A 19,800-nucleotide genomic window follows, 5' to 3' on the forward strand; every position below is an offset into this window, starting at 1 on the left:
TGTTTTTTCCCACTGGACATAAAGAAGTTTTCTAATGCTGTGGTTATCCCTGAAGGTCAAAGCCATTCTTCAGTTGCATTAACTCATTGAAATGTTTGCCTTTATGGATATTAAAACTTTAAATGCACAGACTCCCTGATGTAGCAATTCTGCTTCTATGACTTTATCCTAAGGAATTAGACTACCCACATGATTGTTTAAATAGTTTCAAATTGGATGTGACTAAATGCCTATTAATAGAGACTAGTTAAACTAGAGTGCATTGTTAATATATATTTATAATACATTTATAAAAATATATAGTTAATTGTTATCCAAGTCAGAGATTTCTCTGAAAACTTGTGATGACATATCCTTTGTAGATTGTAAAGAAACTAGTTGGAGAATTGGCAGTAGAATAAAGCTACATTTTAATAAAAGTGTAGCAAAAGGCAAAAGTATGGGATTTTTAAGTATAGATTATCTTGGGATATTTTGAACATCTATATTTGAGTCATTGACTTTTTAGCATTTGCTATGTGCTAGACACTGTGTCAGGTGTTAGGAACACAGACAAGGCATAGATCTTGCCCTGATAAGTACAAAAAAGGGAAAGTTGAGCAATTTTTAATTTCAGCAAATGCATCCCAGAAAAAATTGATAGTTTTGAACCTAAAGGACCACACTGCTTAATTATCTTTGTGAGTCAGCTAAATGCCTCCTGAATGGCAGCCCACGTCTGGTTTTCTGATTTAATCTAGGTATAGCTGGCAGATACTGTCCAGAGTGATGTTGCTTACTCTGAGAAACCAAGATCAATCTATCCTCACATACCAGTATGATGCTTATAAAAAGAAATCAATATCTACCCATGAAAATGTTCATACTCATTTATCCATCATTCTACTTATGTGAACCTTTCTGGTAAAAACTGTGTACATAAAATTATTTATCATAATGTCACTTATAATAGGAAAAAATTAGAATCAATGCAAATGTCCAACTATGAGAGTATGATTAGGTAAATCAGGAAACATCCTCAGTGGAATATTGCTTAGCCGGTAAAAGCAGTGGCCAGGCACGGAACTGCATTGGAAATGCTCACAAGATGATACTAAATGAGCAAAGTAGTATACAAAATAAATTCACACTTAAAGTTACAATTATGTATAACAGTTGTATAAACCAAAGGACTAGAAAAGAATATATAAAAGTGATAATAGTTATGTTAATGTGATGAGATAGGGGAGTGATATTTTCTTTTGATCTGTTTTTTTAGGTTTTATCCTATAGCCATATTGTTTTCTTTACTAAATTGTAAGGGGAGTAGGGAATCCAGGGCTGAGAATATGCCATCCTAGAGATTGATTTTTGTGGCCAAATTACAGACTTTGCAGGGTGGGGACAAAGAATTGATAAATCCCATTATAGAAGGAGTACCTGTTACTGATTGACTGTTCTTTGATTTTCCTCCTCAGCTCCAGGAATTGAGGATGCTCAGATGGGAAAACGAGGGTACCTGACACCCAATAGCTCCCGAGAACATCTTTTTGCCCTTTGGAAGAGTGAAGGTACTGTACTAAACTAAAAATCGACCTTATCTTCTCCAGGCTTTAGTTTCCTGAGCTCACTAACTCTGCCGTATTATTTTTATTTTTTTTAAGTTGTGATTATTGTAATTCTCTTCTGAAATTGATCTAGAGGTCGGAGGAGGGCTTCAGGGTACACTGACACTGAGGCCTCACAGAGCAGGAGTAGTCATACCCAGCATCAAAAATTGCCAGTTATTGTAACCGAGCCTGGTCTTCAAATGGCAATTGCAGGTGGGCCTCACTTAGTATAGGCTAACATATTTTTAGAAGGTTCAGCATCATAACTCACCTTGTTTTAAATGCCCGTAAGTAAAAGCCTTTTTTAAGATTCTGTGAATCAAAGAATGAACTCTGTTTTTTTGTTTTTTTTTTAGTTAAGATTTTTATACATTTCAGTTCCCTCCTAAAAGGGAAGTCCCTCAGTCCCTTTTGCGTGTATAACAAAACCTGTGCAGTATATTCAAACTCCTGTGTCATACACCTTCTGAGAGTGTGTTCTGGAACACTGACCATAACCTCTGTGTAATAAGCACTTACAAATGAACATGTTGTTAAAGGGATATCAGAGAAAAAGCATTCAAGTCAGTATGATCATTTATGTGGCAGGTTCTAACACATTTTATAAATTTTCTGTGAGCATTTTTTTAAGTCACTAGAAACTTAAAATATAGCTTTGATCCACAGAAGATCCCTTCTTGGCAGCACCCACGTGGGGAGGTTTTTGTTTTGTTTTGTTTTGTTTTTAAGGAGGTTAACTTGTTTTTTGTTTAATTTTTTTATTTTAATATGTTTTTTTATAAATACCAAAGTGATAAATATTTGATGTATATGGGTGTGTGTTAAGTTTTAATAGTCCAGGAGGGTAATTAAAACAAGAGAAAGATGCTGATTGATAGACTTAAATGATCTCTCTGGCTTACTTATTTCAAACAGGATTCTTTCTGAATCACCTTTTCTCGGGACTGGATGATGTTGGCACGGGGTCCAGATTCAATCCCAGTATGTTCTTTCTAGATTTCTTGGTGGTGCCGCCCTCAAGGTAACGTCTTCTAATTAACTTATTTCACCTGAAAAAGGTGTTTTGGGTTTTTTAAAAAATTATCTAAAATGTCAAGAAACGGTTTATTGAGGAACTGAACCCTGATCTCTAGGAGGGGCGGAAGAGGCGGGGCACTGAGAAACAAAGCAGCAGTTCACTCCAGGTTCCACGTGGTGGGCGTCCTCTCCTCTCCGTGTGTTGTGAATGCAGTAGGAATGTTGGTGGTTCTGAGCGTGGTGGGGTGTGTTGCCTCCAGTCGGCATGGGTGAGCGGCTGAAGAACACAGCCCTCCCTCATGCTAAACATTCATTGATTCCGCATGTCCCCCTGCAGGTATCGCCCTGTCAGTCGCCTGGGGGACCAGATGTTCACCCATGGCCAGACGGTGAATTTGCAGGCCGTCATGAAGGATGTCGTTCTGATCCAAAAGCTTCTGGCATTGATGGCCCAAGAACAGAAGCTGCCATGGGATGTGGCCTTGCCCACCACCGATGAGGTCAGGGGTGCCCTGGTGCTGATGGCATAGCACACACACTTAGCTCTAGCTGCGCAGTGTGGATGCAGACACTGTCGGTGCCGGGGCTGCCCTGGTGCTGATGGCGTAGCACACACACTTAGCTCTAGCTGCGCAGTGTGGATGCAGACACTGTCGGTGCCGGGGCTGCCCTGGTGCTGATGGCGTAGCACACACACTTAGCTCTAGCTGCGCAGTGTGGATGCAGACACTGTCAGTGTCGGGGCTGCCCTGGTGCTGATGGCGTAGCACACACACTTAGCTCTAGCTGCGCGGTGTGGATGCAGACACTGTCGGTGCCGGGGCTGCCCTGGTGCTGATGGCGTAGCACACACACTTAGCTCTAACTGCGCAGTGTGGATGCAGACACTGTCAGTGTCGGGGCTGCCCTGGTGCTGATGGCGTAGCACACACACTTAGCTCTAGCTGCGCAGTGTGGATGCAGACACTGTCGGTGCCGGGGCTGCCCTGGTGCTGATGGCGTAGCACACACACTTAGCTCTAGCTGCGCAGTGTGGATGCAGACACTGTCGGTGCCGGGGCTGCCCTGGTGCTGATGGCGTAGACACACACACTTAGCTCTAACTGCGCAGTGTGGATGCAGACACTGTCAGTGTCGGGGCTGCCCTGGTGCTGATGGCGTAGCACACACACTTAGCTCTAACTGCGCAGTGTGGATGCAGACACTGTCGGTGCCGGGGCTGCCCTGGTGCTGATGGCGTAGCACACACACTTAGCTCTAGCTGCGCAGTGTGGATGCAGACACTGTCGGTGCCGGGGCTGCCCTGGTGCTGATGGCGTAGCACACACACTTAGCTCTAGCTGCGCAGTGTGGATGCAGACACTGTCGGTGCCGGGGCTGCCCTGGTGCTGATGGCGTAGCACACACACTTAGCTCTAGCTGCGCAGTGTGGATGCAGACACTGTCGGTGCCGGGGCTGCCCTGGTGCTGATGGCGTAGCACACACACTTAGCTCTAGCTGCGCGGTGTGGATGCAGACACTGTCAGTGCTGGGAAATACTGGCTGGGATGTTCTGTGCAGCTGGTGGCACCCTGAGTAGGAGCTATAGGCTTGGGAGGCACCTAGTGAACATCAGGGGAACAAGCACGGGCCTGAGCATGGAAAGGTCTGGATTCTGCTCTAGGTTCTGCCCCTAATGACAATGCCTGATGACCTTAGTTGACTCACTAATTTCTTGGACTATTCTCCACTGTAAAAATATGCGTGGTTTGTGTTGAGATTTCACACCTAGGCTATTCTGGGCCACAAACTGTTGGCAGCTCGGTAAAGAACAGTCTACTTCCCTTGGGCTCTAGAGTGTCCCTCCAGGGCCACAGTACTAGAGCTCGTATCACCTGGCTCTGTTTTGGGATCATTAATGATTTGGGCTCATTCGGGTAGGGAAGGCAATGTTGTGGGTGGGAATTTCCCACCATAGGACAATCTCAGCTGACATTTCCTGAGCCCCTTCGGTGTGCTAAGTCCTGTGCTACATCTTCAGTGGCATAAAGACTAATCGGCCGCTCAGAAAGGTTGCTGAGGTCACTGAGATCCTTCCCAGCTCTGAAACGCTCTCTGGATACAAGCAGGCAGGGCTGTCTCCAGCCTTGGGCGGAGGGCAAACAGACAGGGCTCTTAGACTCCCTGCTGCTGGGACAGTCCTGTCACAAGGTGGTGCCACTGTCTCCTGCATACTTAGCTCTGGGTCATCCAGCCTTTCTCCTTGGAGCTTTCTTTGATTTTGCTTAAGTTTTCTGATAAGCCAGTGGAGGTGTGCTTTTAAAACTCCTCAGCATAAGAGAAATCTGCCATCTGCGTGCCTTAGTCCAGTTTAGGAGAGAAGACTGCAGGATAACCGTACCCAGCGACCAGGGCTGGGAATTTTATTTTGATGTATCTTAAAAATAGGTCATCCCCTCTGTCAAACAGAAGCTTGGTCTCTGCAGGGACAGCATCCTCTCTGATTCCTAAGTCACAGTCCCCTCCTTCCCTGTGATTGAAACACACGTTCTTGTTTCTTCCCCACCTTGCTTCTGTGTTCCCTGCTCATGTCAGCCCCTGCCAGGCGCTGTCTGGGCACTGGGGATATGCCAGTGAGATATGGTCTCACTAGCTTCACAGGTAACCATGCGGCCCTGAGCCCAGTAATGCCATAAACAGTGAGTTAGGGCCCCTGTCATCATGTAGGTGACTGTCTCTCCCTATGAGGCTCCTTCAGCTAGAAGGGACCCTGAACGTTGCATGTAGAAATACATTTGTTTTCTTTGTAAGTAAAGAAGACATGCCTGTATTCCTCAGGGTTGAGGACAAGCCCACTTCATCGCTGTGGGGCTCTCATGACATTCGCATTTACTGGATCTCTCTCAACTTCAGCCCTCCCACTCTGACACAATGACAGGTTTCGTCTCTCATCTGACCATACTGGAGGACATGGGACCATGTCTGTCTCCTTGTCATACTGAGTCAGATTGGGCCAGTAGGTGGTGCCCTAAGACAGCTTAAGGCCTCTGTGTATTTCTGTCCCCTGAGCAGATAGGGGGAGAAGAGGAGGAGAGAGAGCCAGGGGCAGAAGTATTAAAAAGGATTGCTTAAATATTCCAGCGAGGCTTGGCAGTCAGCTAGTAACTTGACATAGCCCAGTTGGGGACCCACATCTTAACTGATGACATAGAATATCTTGTGGCAGACATTTTTCCTTTTAAGAAAAACGAAATGCAGGTTCCACCTGCATTTTTATAAGTACTTTGGATCAAGTTTTTCCAAGACTGTAAATAAAGCTCAGTTATTTGACAGGATAATAGAGCTTTGGAATACAAGTATTGATGTGGGAAGGACTTCTAAGGTTGCCTTAGGACCTAGATATTAAGACATTTGGCATCAGCAAATGCCTCAAGGAAGGCACCTGCTTGGCCAGGTGTGGTGGCTCACACCTGTAATCCCAGCACTTTGGGAGGCCAAGGCAGGAAGATTGCTTGAGCCCAGTAGTTTGAGACCAGCCTGAGCAACATAGTGAGACCCAATCTCTACAAAAAATTAAGAAGTTAGCTAGGCATGGTGGTGCATGCCTCTGGTCCTAGTTACTTGGGAGGCTGAGGCCAGAGGATCACTTGAGCCCAGGAGTTTGAGGGTGCAGTGAACTATGATCATACTTTAGCTGGGGCAACAGAGTGAGACCCTATCTTAAAAAAAAAAAAAAAAAGAAAGAAAGAAAGAAAGGGGCCTGCTTACAAATTTTGAGTTCATTTTACTACTTGACAGAGATAGGGTGGTAAATATGTAACGGGGCTGATGTTTTATTGACATATACTTCAACTGGCTTGTTAGTACTTTGCCTCTGATCAGATTCAGAGGGCATAAAGGCAAACTAGAGAGCTCATTGTTGTCAGAGCTAGGGTAAGAAAGAAAAATAAAATCAAGCCAGGCTTCTGGAGTTTTTTTCCATCATGCATGTTTTCTTGGTTTTATCTTCCCAGGAAAAAGACTCTTCAATTGCTACTGACCGATCCTTTTTAAGTGCACTTCCAGGCCAGTCCCTCACAGACAAACTTTACAACATTTGGATTCGCCTTCAGAGTCACGTCAATATTGTGTTTGATAGTGAGATGGACAAATTAACAATGGACAAGTACCCGGGCATTAGACAGGTGAGCAATAACCTGCTAGCTGAAGAGGGTGGATAATAAACATGTTCGTATTGAAACAAGAAAATAAGCATACTTGAATTTTTTTTAATGTTTTCTATGGACATTTTTCTCCATGAAGATCTTAGAGAAGAAGGAAGGCCTGTTCCGAAAGCACATGATGGGAAAGAGAGTGGACTACGCAGCCCGCTCGGTCATCTGCCCAGATATGTACATCGGCACCAACGAAATTGGAATTCCCATGGTGTGTGTGGAGGGGCTCGTTTGCTCCTGGTGGGCGGGAGATGAGATTGCCGGAGAGGGCTGGGGTAGGATGTATAGCAGATTGTGGTGGCTCAGGTGGGACTAGCTTCTGCCTCTTGCCCGATAGCCCACATGGAGGGGACTTGAGACTTTGTGATGGTGTTATTCTCACTCCTTGCCTGGCCTCCAGACATCTTCTGCCCACTCAGGAGACCCATGCCCCGGGCACCAGGGAGCCGAACACAGGGTGTTCCAAATCCCTGTCCACACATCTCCCCCCTGCCCACCTTGGCCTAGTCTTTATTTTTTATTTATTTATTTATTTATTTTTTTGAGACAGAGTCTCACTCTCTTGCCTGGGCTAGAGTGCCATGGCATCAGCCTAGCTCACAGTAACCTCAAACTCCTGGGCTCAAGTGATCCTCTTCCCTCAGCCTCCCGAGTAGCTGGGACTACAGGCACTTGCCACCATGCCCAGCTAATTTTTTCTATTTTTAGTTATTTAGCTCATTTCTTTCTATTTTTAGTAGAGACGGGGTCTCACTGTTGCTCAGGCTGGTCTCGAACTCCTGAGCTCAAGCAAACCTCCCCTCCCAGAGTGCTAGGATTACAGGCATGAGCCACCGCGCCTGGCCTGGCCTAGTCTTTAAACCTTCCTTGTCACATTGAGTACGTGACAGAGGAGAGGAAGCGGGCAAGGGGAATTGCAGTCCTGTGTGCTTTCCAGGCAGCAGGCATTTGTACCCTTGGCTCCCAGGGAGAGGAAGGAGAGAGAGCCCCCAGAGAGGAGGGGTGTGTGCATTGTCCGCCCCTCCAGTTCCTCCTGGGCATAAGCCGCTTGTCCCATCCACCCATTAGTGTTCCTCTGGGAGCCAGCGTCATTTTCCCACTTCCCCGTGGCTCACGCAGTGGTGCTCATTAGCAGCAGCCCTTTAATCGACTTCCTCCTTAATGGGCCTTGAGGTCAGTAATGTGAAGATGGTTTAATTCCCTCCGTGGAGAGTCTCATTTCCTTGCACACCAGCTGCTGCGTGGCTCTCACCGTGTGGTGATGAGCAGAGCTGAAGTGTTTGCATTATCCTATATCTGCGTTGCTCGTCTCGGGTGTACTTGGGCTTTCTGGGCATGGCATATCGGGACAAGGGTCAGAGAAGGCTCAGTTCTGTGCCTGCTGCCTCTTGGGAACCATAGTCTTTGCATCCAAAAGCTGTGTCAAGGGGCAAGGAACAGCTTTGGGAAGCCCAGTGATGACATTCATGAGCCTAAGGCCTTGAGGCAAGGCCCACTGTCTGTTTGTTGCTCTCTCCGGACAGAGGACAGGGGCCACCCCTGTTGGCTTTCATCTCATGGTGCCTAGAGTGTCCCCAGGCTTAGGAGAGACCTTTGTGCTGCCTCTCTACCTTCATGAGGTGTTAGGCCTCTCTTTCTCTGGTTTTGGTTCAGTTTGTAATGGCTTATCCCCAGAGGAGAGACCGTGAAGTCATCGCTCTGCCTACTCCAAGCGGCCCCAGGTCTCAGGGCCATGGTGGCTGGCCTGGGGATTAAGTGTTACTCACAGGGTGGCTGGGAAGAGCAGAGCGAGTAGAACTGCCTCTGGCACCTTGGAGCGCAGCCTTCCCATAGAGCACTGCCGACCGGTGTTAGGGGAGCAAGGAGGTGAGATAAGTTTGGGCGGTGAGTTTGGGAGACCCAGCGATGAAGCACAGATGAAGCACACGGACTGGCGAGCGTGCTCCCTTGTAAAGCGACTTTGGTGTTCGGGGGTGGGGACAAACAGTAAACAAATGAACACGTGCGTAAATGCTCTGTCAGACGGTGGTAAGTGCATCAGCAACAGTAGAGCAGGCTCGGGCTGGGGAGGCCTCCTAGAAGGTGCCTTTGCACAGAGACCTGGACAGAGCTGCACAAGTTCCTTTATGGAGGACTTGTCAGAGTCTTTGGTATATTTGTGTGCATTTCAAAGCATCAGGGGTTTATAATATTCAGTAGCTCTAACTCAACCAGGGACCTCGTTTTTCCTGGAGTGGATCACAGGCCTAGTGTTGAACAGAGCACACTGTTTTTCTCGCATATCAGAGGAGCACGTGGCTTTAATCTCAAGCCCCACCTTGATTGTAGTGGTTGCTGGAGTTACTGAGATTCTGATGCCATGTCTGGGCTCAGGGAAAGTGCCATGATCAACTAGTCGTGTCTGCTGGGGCAGAGGAGGGGTGCAGGGGTATTCCAGGGCAGGTATTTGCTCCCTGTGTCATGTGAGTGCCCCATGCTATGTTGCCTTCTGTGGGGACTTTGGATTTATTGGCAGACAAGGAAATGAAAGTTTAGAGTGCGCTAAAAAGAATTCTTAGGTGTAAACTGCAACACTTAAATTACTTCCTCAGACTGACTCTGCTAGAAAAGGAAGCCCAAGCTATTCCCTTAAGGAAACAAGTCTGGCAAAATGGCTCTGTGCAGAAGGCAGGCAGGATGCTGCTTTACTCACTGAAAGGCCTTCTCGGCCACGTCAGATAGCTCCTCCACATCTTGAGGGAAAAGTCACACAGCCTGTGGAGTCAGAATTAGGGACCAGAAGACGTTTTTCCTGCTCACCCTGAATTTCTACATCCATTCCTTGTTTCTAGGTATTTGCTACAAAACTGACCTACCCTCAGCCAGTTACCCCCTGGAATGTTCAGGAACTGAGGCAGGCAGTCATCAATGGCCCCAACGTGCACCCGGGAGCCTCCATGGTCATCAACGAGGATGGCAGTCGCACAGCCCTGAGTGCCTCGGACGTAACCCAGCGGGAAGCTGTGGCCAAACAGCTTCTGACGCCAGCCACAGGGGCACCTAAGCCCCAGGGGACAAAAATTGTGAGTAGTGGGCAGGTTTGGCCAGGGACCCAGCCAGTTGCCTGGGACTGCCCTGTGAATGCTGGCTGTCAGCTATGGCTCCAGTGAGGGCTGCCACAAGTGCATCGCCAAGAGGAAGCTCCCCGACACATGGGTGTCCTCTAGGTGCCTTGTGGAGCTCACCTTGTCTCCCAGCTGGAGCCTGCACTCCTAGGGCATGGACGCCATGATTCAAGCTGCATTTGGCCATCCCACACTGTGCAGCACAGTGCTGGGCACACATCGGGTACTCAAGAAGCGCTCTTTAATAACTGATTTGTGATCTCAGGGGAGGAGAATTTGCTGGCCTTGAACAGGGCTACTTACTCAAAAGCCAATGCTCAGATCAGCAGCAGCATCTCTGGAGCTTGAGGGACATGGAAATTCTCCCCCATCGTCTCTACTCAATTAGAATCTCTGGGAATGGGGGCTTGGTAGTCTTTCTTTAACAGACCCTCCAGAGGGTCTTCCTGCATGCTAAAGTTTGAGAACCACTCTTATCAAGGAACCGCTCTGTGCCAGTGATAACCGACAGCTAACAAGTTGGCCATTGCTAATGCCTGCCCATAGTGCTGTGTTAAGGGATCCTTGAGGTTCTTTCTAGATTCCGCTGGAAAGAGCATATGTTTGACCAGCAGTGTTGCTGAGGGTGTGAGATCAGTGGGTGACAGCGTTTGTGTCTGTGTCAATAGCAATTCCTGCCGGGGGGCATTGGGCGGGGAGTAGCAGATGACCAGGCAACAGTGGCAGAAGTTGTTGGAGGGAAATGGATTCAATTTGAATGTGACTCACAAGGGACTATCCAGAGTCAAGAGGTGACTGACTGGGTTTTCCTAACCCATCTGCACAGCTGGAAGGCCTTGCCATTCCCTCTCTGCACCCCATGGCAGACCAGCCCTTCTTTAGCACTGGGTTCAGCTCCAGAAAGTTCCCATCAGCCATGAAGGAACTCTGGTGGAACAGAGAGGGAAAGGAAGTGCTCCTGACCTTGTCTCAGTGGCTGTTGGTACCCGTTGTTCTTCACCACAGGGCCTCTCCCCTTCCTCTGGTTCTCGCAGCTCTCCTGGGGTAGAGCAGTAACACCCAGTTTTCTGCTTTGGTGATAGACACATGCAGACACAGATCAAGTCACCTGTTTTGTTCTCTTCTAGTGCATGCAATAAGACTTGTCTTTTGGTTCATGAGATTGTTCTGCCTTTCTTAAGTGCCTGGTATTTTGCTAGAAGCTGTGTGAGAAATGCTAAAAAAAAGCAAGGTGTATCTTGCTTAACTTCTGGTGAGGCCAAGAAAATGTGAAATGATCTTCCTGTTAACTCACTCAACATGTGAAGCAGTCTCCTCTCAGTAGGATAAGATGAGAGGGCAATTGAGAGAGGAGAGAGCCGTAAGGGGTCAGGAAGTGCTGAGGCGCCACTGAATGCTAGTGCTTTGCCAGTCCCTATGGACAGGACCCCTGCCACCCTGCAGTTGACAGCATGGTGGGAGGACTGCCAGGAAATGAAGGTGTAAACGTATTACCTGCTGCTAAGGGGTGTGGCGCACACCATAGGGAGCAGCGATGGCATCCTGTGACTCTGTGCACAGGATGCTCAGGAAGATAGGGGACTTCTTCCTGAGTGCTTAGGGCAGGGAGAGTTTGGAGTCATCAGGAGGTGGCTGTGAGCAGGGTGTTGGGCCAGCCCAGAGGGCTGCAGGGGAAACTGAGGGCAGAGAACTGCTGTTCCCTCAGGTCTCAGCAAAGCCTTCATTCCTCTAGGGTCAGATAGGAAACATTTCTAGCTTCATGGGCCATACAGGCTCCGTTGCAGCTACTCAGCTCTGCCCCATAGTGCAGAGGTGGCAAGGAGCCACAGGCAGTGTGTGGATGGATGGGTATGGCTGTATTCCAATTAAACTTTACTTACAAAGCCAGGTGGCCAGCCTGAGGACTGCAGTTTGCCACTGCCAAAATCTGTGTTAGGTGTCCCCACCACCCTCAGCATCCATGCTCATCCCTCTACCCCTTGTAGCTCTCATGGCACTGTGTTGTCACTGCAGTGCACCCGTCTCTCTGCCCTTGGGTTCCTCGATCCCATGAGTTCAAGGGCAGGGTGTGTGCGCTGCTCCTCGTTCTCCCAGCGCCCAGCATGCAGGAGGTACCTGGGAAACCCTGAGGAGTGCACAGATCCAGGTAGAAGTGTGGGAAACTCTGCGGTGTGAAGACGTGGTCCGGGGGCAAAGACAAGGTGTGACTCTAGGAAAGAAAAGTGGTTCCTACCTCAGTACTGGGACTAAGGATGATCAACTTTATTTTCCCAAATCTCAATAATGTTATGTGTGATACTTATACATATAATAGGAAGATACACCTGTGCTTATAATTTATTTGTAATTTTTAAAGACTTTGGCTAATGTGTTGCGTATAGATCAGGACAGGGCTGAAGGCTGGGGGAGACGACTGGGAAGAAGAGACCGAGGTCCAGGTAAGGATGAGCCGCAGGGTAGGTGCAAGGGGAAAGGGGAGCCGAAAGGACCCACTTCCCCTGTGAGGTGTGAGATCTGCCTCTTCCCCTGGGCCTTGTAAATAAAGAAGGAAGTGGCCAGGATGGCCGAGTCTCACTTCCTGCCCAGTAGTCTGCCAGAAACAGGCTTTTGGCTCCAGGCCTGCCTCTGAAAACTCTGACCCGGGCACTGGGGCACGCTAATTTTCACTGCAGTATTTATTTAGAGACAAGAGAAGGAAGGGCCTTGGGTTTGGGTTGGCAAGAGGAGCACCCTGTGTTCCAGGACTTCTGTTTGGATTGGCCAGTGCCCGCCTGGCTGGCCTGCGTACCTTCCCAGCTGTGGCAAGTTTGCTTACGCTGAAGGATGTCTCAAATTTACAAGACTCAGATCCTAGGCCCAGCCAGGCTTTTTGGCCTGGGCCACTGGTCTGGGTGGTTTTTCCCTTGAGAGGCTAAAGAAAGAAGACCTCAGGCTCGTGACGTAGTCAGACAGCAAGCAGCCAGTTCCCTGGGCAGATGCTCATGGGAACCCTCAACCCTCAACGTTCAGGTCTCCTTGGGAACACGGGACTTGGGGGTGGAGAGGAGAAGAGTTGAATTCCTTGGGGAGCAAAAAGACGGATTCCATGCTGGGTGCTTTCAGGACTGCCTTTCAGCATGTGAGGGTTTTGGCCCCTGCATCCCTGAGCTGGAGAGTACTTGTAGCCGAGCTGAACAGGAATTGGGCAGATGGCGGTGGGGGGGCATCTCTTGTTACTTCTAGCCTCTCTCTTTAACCAGCTTTCTGATACAGCTGCATAAATCTGACAACATAAGAAGAAACTAGACTTGAAGTAATCTGTTGTTTTCCACGACCTGTTACCTGCTGCGATTTAGAGGAGATTCGGGGTGAGGGCAGCATCACCAGGTTGCCATAGTTCCTTTGACCTTCAAAATGCCTCCCTTTGCAGTTACTTTCACGCATTTGTCTTTAAGGTGTCGTTTATGTTCAGTATTTAGGAAGCCCAGTAGTTAATATAACAGAAGATAAGGGCCCTAAGAGGCTGAAGGAACCTATGAAAGTCAGCTGTGTGAGAGAGTGTCTGTCGGAAGGACTCAACCAGCCGTGTGTTTCTGAGGGGAAAAAAATGTGAGCAGTGGTTGTCTTTGAGGGGTAAAATTACTTGTAATTTTTTATTCTCTTTAAATTTGTCTATGTTTTCTGTTTTCTTCCCCCTCAGTGGGCATATCCCTTGTACAAGGTTTCTTACTTTCTAAAAAAAATAATGGAAGATCTTTTAAAATTTTACAGAAGTAATACATGTTCATTGTAAGATAAGCAATACTAAGGTGCATAAAGGTAAAAGTGTTAATCTGTACCTCACTATGAGGAGACTATAATAACAGCTTAGGGATCTAAGCACCCCATTCCCATATAGACACACACACGTAGGAGTTGGATTGGGTTTTAAGTTGCCTCATCCCATCACCTTACATGCCACCTGGATTTTTTTCTTTGCTATAATACATTTTTGCCATCACTTCAGCCTTGAATATATTTAACTTAGCCTTTTCGTTATTGCATTATGTTCTGTATTATGGATACACTACGATTTATTGCCCTTTCTGTGGGGGGCAGCTGGGTTATTTTTAGTTTTACCACCGTAAACACTGCTGCATAAACACACACATTCACATAACCTTGCGTTGGTGCTTTTTTTCTTCTGCAAAGCCAAAAGGACATGTATTTTAGATGTTCCAATAGCTATTTTTTTTTTTATTTTTTGAGATAGTCTTGCTATGTTGCCCAAGCTGGTCTCGAACTCCTGGCCTCAAGGGATCCTCCCACCTCAGCCTCCCGGGTAGGTGGGATTACAGTTATGAGCCACTGCACCTAACTCTAATAGCTATTTTCAAACTGCTTTCCCAAAAGACTGTGGCAACTTTCACTGCTTAATTTTTTCAAGTTCAGAAAAATGTTTTCAGAGAGTGTTAAACTAGGAACCAAAAACCCTGTGTTCCAGTTCTGGCTGTGCTGTGTGATGTTGGAATTCTACTTTGAATGTGGAATTCTTTGAATGTGGAATTTCTACTTAGAATGATATACTCACATATGACCTCCACAGTGATTTAAGAGGTCTGCCAAACACAAGGGTTTTACAATTACATGCAGGTATGCAGTCTTGAGGAATTGTATCCATTTCTTCCTTCAGATTAATTCTCAGAGGTACCCAGGAACCTGGGAAGGCTGTGCATCTCTGAGGAAGACAGATTACGGGACAGAGTCTCTGGTCTTATCTGTTCCTTGTACCTCAGAGCCCAGAGCCACGATCTGGGTTATGCAGGGCCAGGACCAGAGGTGCCTAGGAACTGTTTCTCAGAAAGTTCTAGGATTTTGCTCCAGATTAAAAATTTAGTTGACTAGAACTTCAGACAAACAGAAGCCACACTCAGGCCAAGCCAAGATGAACCCTTGGAAGGAGCAGTGGTGATGCTGAAGTTGCCACTGATCCCCCACCTGTCCTCCACTCTGCCCCCAGGTATGTCGGCACGTGAAGAACGGGGACATTCTGCTACTGAACCGACAGCCCACCCTGCACAGACCCTCCATCCAAGCCCACCATGCTCGCATCCTGCCTGAAGAGAAAGTCCTACGGCTCCACTATGCTAACTGCAAGGCCTACAACGCCGATTTTGACGGAGACGAGATGAACGCCCACTTCCCCCAGAGCGAGCTGGGCCGGGCCGAGGCCTACGTCCTGGCCTGCACTGATCAGCAGTACCTTGTTCCCAAGGTAGGTCTGGCCTTGAGGATGCCCACAGTCACCACCACCATGACTTGGCACTTTGAACCTGGTCCTTGCCAGCTCTTGGGGTCAGTGGGCAGCTCTAGGGCATGGGGATGTGGAGTAGAGAGGGTTCTAATTTCTTCCAGGTGGGGTTTGTAGCCCACTAGTTGCTTAGAGGTGGGGAAAAGTTTCTGTCTTGCTACATCTTAAAACGTAAGTCAGGAGAGAAATTGTGACAGCCATCCCAGAAAGCCAAGTTTAGTAGCTGCATAATACATCTAGTGTTCCAGATTTATGTTTGAATTCTATAACTTATTAGCCCCTGACAAGCATTAACATCCCAACTTTGATGGTCCACGTGTCCACAGATGACTTTGATCCCTTGAGTTCTGACATGTGTGAATTTTAAGAGGCAGCCTAACCCCAAGGGCCCAGGTGAGATCCCCCTGCAGCCCATGAAGGCATCTCCTCTCTCCTAGGTTGGTCCTCCAGGGCAGCCCCGTGTGGTCACGGCTGACAGGAAGGATGTAACTGTGACTCATGGCCAGGAGTGGCAGGGGCCCGAGTCAGTATGTGCTCATGGGAGGGAAAGAGCAGGGAAAGAGGCAGGCTGTGGGGAAAAAGGACAGAGTATGTTCCAGTCCCCACTTACCCCTCACCACCTGCCTAAAGATCCAAGGCCTTTTAAATTATGTTTGCATCACAGTGATTCACAGTTGCACATCATTGATTTGGATTGTGGTGGAGTATGAAAGAACTAGTAGTAATAATAATATAAAATCACAGCTACCATTTCTCAAGTACTTTTTCAGTGCCAGACACTGTGCAAAGCACTTCGAGGCTTCCCATTTCACCCTCCCCACAGTCTTTGGAGGTAGATGCTGTTATGTCCACATTTTACAGCTGAAGAATTGATGTAACTTGCCCAAGGACACCTAGCTGAGAAGTAGGAGGAAGGAGTAGGAGCTCTCAGATCTTCTTGGGATTTGTTCTGCAGCAGAGATGGAGAGCTGTTTGCCTAGGGAGTGCCAGGGGCTGCTCAGAGATGTCCAGCATCAATTAGCACTCTCTGCTCCTTGGAACTTCCCTCCCCCCATCAGCCATCTGCCAGCCAGGGAATTAGGCAGGTGGCCAGGAGCCCAGTGTCCCAGCCCCTCTTCCCACCAGACACACCACTGTGGCTTCATTTGGGTCCCAGTTGCTTGAGTTGACCTTTCCCTTCTCTGCCCACCTTAGTAGGCTGTTGATCAGTGAGGGAACTAAATGTAGGAATAAGAGGCGAAGGGCCCACTCTGATCACAAGTTTACTAATTTGAAAATTAGCTTTTTGTGCTTATCACGTAAATAATAACAGTAGTGGCTATGGTAGCAGCTGTATAAGGTCGGTGTGATTTTTCAGTTGAGGAAACACAGAGTGAGTAATCTGTCAGCCAGCCGAGAGGCCGAGACTGAAGCCCCGCACCTTTGGTCTCCCAAGCTCCTATGCTCAGCTGCATGCGTCCTTAGCCTACTTGACAGGTGGAGTTGGGCCTGGGAGAAGCGGCTCCCAGGACTGTGCTGGCTCTCTGCCTCTGCAGAAGCCGAGTCACTTTTCACCAGAGGGGATACTACCAAGGAGCAGCAAATGGTTTTTTGCTGGCAGAGTGACCTGTGGGCATTCGCTACATGGGGAGTTGAGGTGCTCTTCAGAGCACCAAAAACCTCCGCAGACCAAAAACCTTGAATGTTCTATGCGTGCTTTTGATTGCATAAGGTGCAAAGCCATAGGAGGATTCATGCTTACATTGTGTCCTGCAAAGGGCTGGCTTATTTAAATCCACGTGGGCCTCGTCACATGCTGAAATGCCTATGAGTTTTAGGTCAGGCTTACACTCAAGAGAGACAGGAGGATACAGGTAAGTAAGCTTATATCAATAAATTAATTCTTAAGAAGTAAAAAAGTCCGGGTGCGGTGGCTCACGCCAGCAATCCTAGCACCCTGGGAGGCCGAGGAGGGAGGATCGCTTGAGCTCAGGAGTTCGAGACCAGCCTGAGCAAGAGTGAGACCCCGTCTCTCCTAAAAATAGAAAGAAATTATCTGGACAACTAAAAATACATAGAGAAAAAAAATTAGCCGGGCATGGTGGCACATGCCTGTAGTCCCAACTACTTGGGAGGCTGAGACAGAAGGATTGCTTGAGCCCAGGAGCTTGAGGTTGCTGTGAGCTAGACTGATGCCATGGCATTCTAGCCCAGGCAACAGAGCAAAACTCTATCTCAAAAAAAAAAAGTAAAAAAACTTGTGCAGTATTCATTGCACTTTCAATCAACAACTTTCATTAGAGATAAAGAGCTTTTGGTTCTTAGTAAGTTTTATTTAATCTTTGGTATAAATGCCAAGAGGTAGAATCCTTATATTTGTTAATGGTTATAAAAATACAACATGTTTTTGGTAGCAAAGTCCCAAAAGGACAAGAGCTGGTTTGGCTAAACTAGGAAAGCCAATTTGGGGGGATCATTTTTCTTAGTGTATCTTTGTTTCCATTTCTCTTTGTTCATTTTTCCATTTCTCTTCTATTTCTAGGTTCTCTTCCCTAACTAACCATAGTACCAGATTATACATTTTATTGTTGGTTTTATGTACTTAGTAGAGTTTTGTGTTGTCTTTTCACTTAAAATAGCGGTTGAGTGGAACTCCAACTATTTCTTTTCCAAGAAAACGGTTAAACTTTTCATTTATGTGTTTCTTTTGGGATTAATTTCTTTCTTCTCTTTGTTGTATTTATGGAGGACCCATGCTTTGTGGAAAGTTTTTAAATAAGGCCCGAGACATAGTTTCCTGACTTCTTAGTCAGCTAGAAAATTCAAGTCACAGAATACGCTATTCTCAAAGCATCCAGACCAAAGACATTAATTGTAATGTCATTTTGCTATGCTATTAAGCAGAATAGTATAGCTGACAATTTTCTGGGGGTTTGATTCAGAGATGTTCTTTCTAATCCTAAGCGAGACTTAGGAAATTCAGAATTATAAGTAGACCTTCAGTAGTTGCTTTAATCAGCATTCCTCCCTAGAATTTGGAATTATTACATTGAAAGCAATTTAGCCATTAAAGTAATTTTCTAGTCATGGGAAAATCTGTACAGAGAGAAAAAGAGGTACTGAATATATCACATATCTTGTAATTATGTTCTTTAAACGAAGAGAACAAAAGGAAAAATCTCCCCAAAGACTGTGGGATGAGTCAACTGCGTAATATTGGTTTGGGAGTTTCCCCCAAGCAAAATAAGACCATCTATGGAATGAGATGTAGAATATAATTTTTTAATAATATTAACAAGTCAAAGCCTTCATAAGAAAGGCTGTGTGCTCCATCTGATCTTGCTTAACATCTGTGCCACCTTTTCAGCCCATCTGTAATAATTGTGCGTTTACATAGAGCCTGTCGCCATTTGACAGGAATCCTTTTTAGCCTTTGAATTAGTACACATGGTTAAATTCCTGGTGCTTCTCCATGGCTGCGTTTGTGAGTTCCTTTATCCTTAGTTATGAAACATGGCCATACTGTTAGCCAGTATTTACCAAATAATTAAATGATTATAATCTTTAGATCCAAGGCACAGGTTTTTCTCAAATTCCTGTAAACATCAAAAAGTTTGTAAAACCTACATCTTCGAGAACATTAGTGAGCATAGCTATTTTTACTTCAGTGTGTCTTCTGTTGCCATGAGTACAAACCTGGCAGATAAGATTCAGGAGACTGGGAAGCTGAATGGCTGTGAAGTGTCAAGTGAAATCAACGTGCTCACCAAATCTTGGGCTTTGTATAAAAGCCCTTGTTTTGGCATCTGTCAGATAACGGCCTTTAGTAAGGGCCCACCATGAACCACATGCTACATTGTAAAGAGACACTAATAAAGGACATTTTTTCCTTCCATGATATGTACATCAAGGCCCTCTCAGGGTCCTCTCTCTAGGAACCTGTGACTGAACCCCTTGTTCCCTACACTGACCCGCTCTAAGTTACCCCTCAGGCTTCAGCTATATCATTGCCCCTCAGAGAGACCATTCCTGACCATCACCACCCCCAAATCTATATTATGACCCATCCTGTTATTTTTCTCCATGGCATTTAAAACACGTTGTGATAATGTATTTATCCAGTCATTTGTTTACCATCTAGCTCTTCCTCATTAAGGACTGTGTCCATTTGGTCCACTAGAGTAGGCCAAAAGTCTCCCAGTGCCTCGGCTTACAGGAGGCTTTCAATAAATATTTGTTGAATGGATGACTGATTTACAGGACAACCAGGCAAAAAATGTGTGAAAAATACTGAGGCATAAAACCAAAGTATAAAAACAAGAACACAGCCAACAGCAGCCAGACCAAATTTATGCATAAATGCCAAAAATATGCTGGAGTAACTAGAACCAGACGGGATTAAGCAGAGAAGGCTTGGGAAACTGGATGAGTTTGAAACAGTTTTGGTACAGGACAATGGGCAAACAGCAAAAGTAGAAGCCAGTGGTAATCCCTGGTCATGTGCTTTGGGAGAGGGTTTGCTGCCAAGCTAGTGTATAGTGACGACATGGACAGCACAGATATGTGGAGGGCTGTGGCTAGAAGGTGGCTTCTAAGCACATGATTAAGAATTGGAGTTTGACTTAAAATTTATCTTCATCTTTTCTTA

At 46.7% G+C, this 19,800-nt stretch overlaps 1 protein-coding gene across 1 annotated transcript in view; it reads left to right on the forward strand.

Moving 5' to 3' along the window:
* Nucleotides 1-19,800, forward strand: part of POLR1A (RNA polymerase I subunit A) — a 75,850-nt gene that overhangs the window by 18,873 nt on the left and 37,177 nt on the right. Inside the window, exons 7-13 of the mRNA XM_069493822.1 lie at nt 1,458-1,550; nt 2,505-2,610; nt 2,944-3,106; nt 6,600-6,770; nt 6,889-7,011; nt 9,632-9,862; nt 14,883-15,137. Coding sequence (XP_069349923.1) covers nt 1,458-1,550; nt 2,505-2,610; nt 2,944-3,106; nt 6,600-6,770; nt 6,889-7,011; nt 9,632-9,862; nt 14,883-15,137 — 1,142 coding nt within the window. The remainder of the gene's footprint in view (nt 1-1,457; nt 1,551-2,504; nt 2,611-2,943; nt 3,107-6,599; nt 6,771-6,888; nt 7,012-9,631; nt 9,863-14,882; nt 15,138-19,800) is intronic.

This window comes from Eulemur rufifrons, chromosome 19 (assembly GCF_041146395.1).
Source record: "Eulemur rufifrons isolate Redbay chromosome 19, OSU_ERuf_1, whole genome shotgun sequence".
Taxonomy (NCBI): Eukaryota; Metazoa; Chordata; class Mammalia; order Primates; family Lemuridae; genus Eulemur; species Eulemur rufifrons.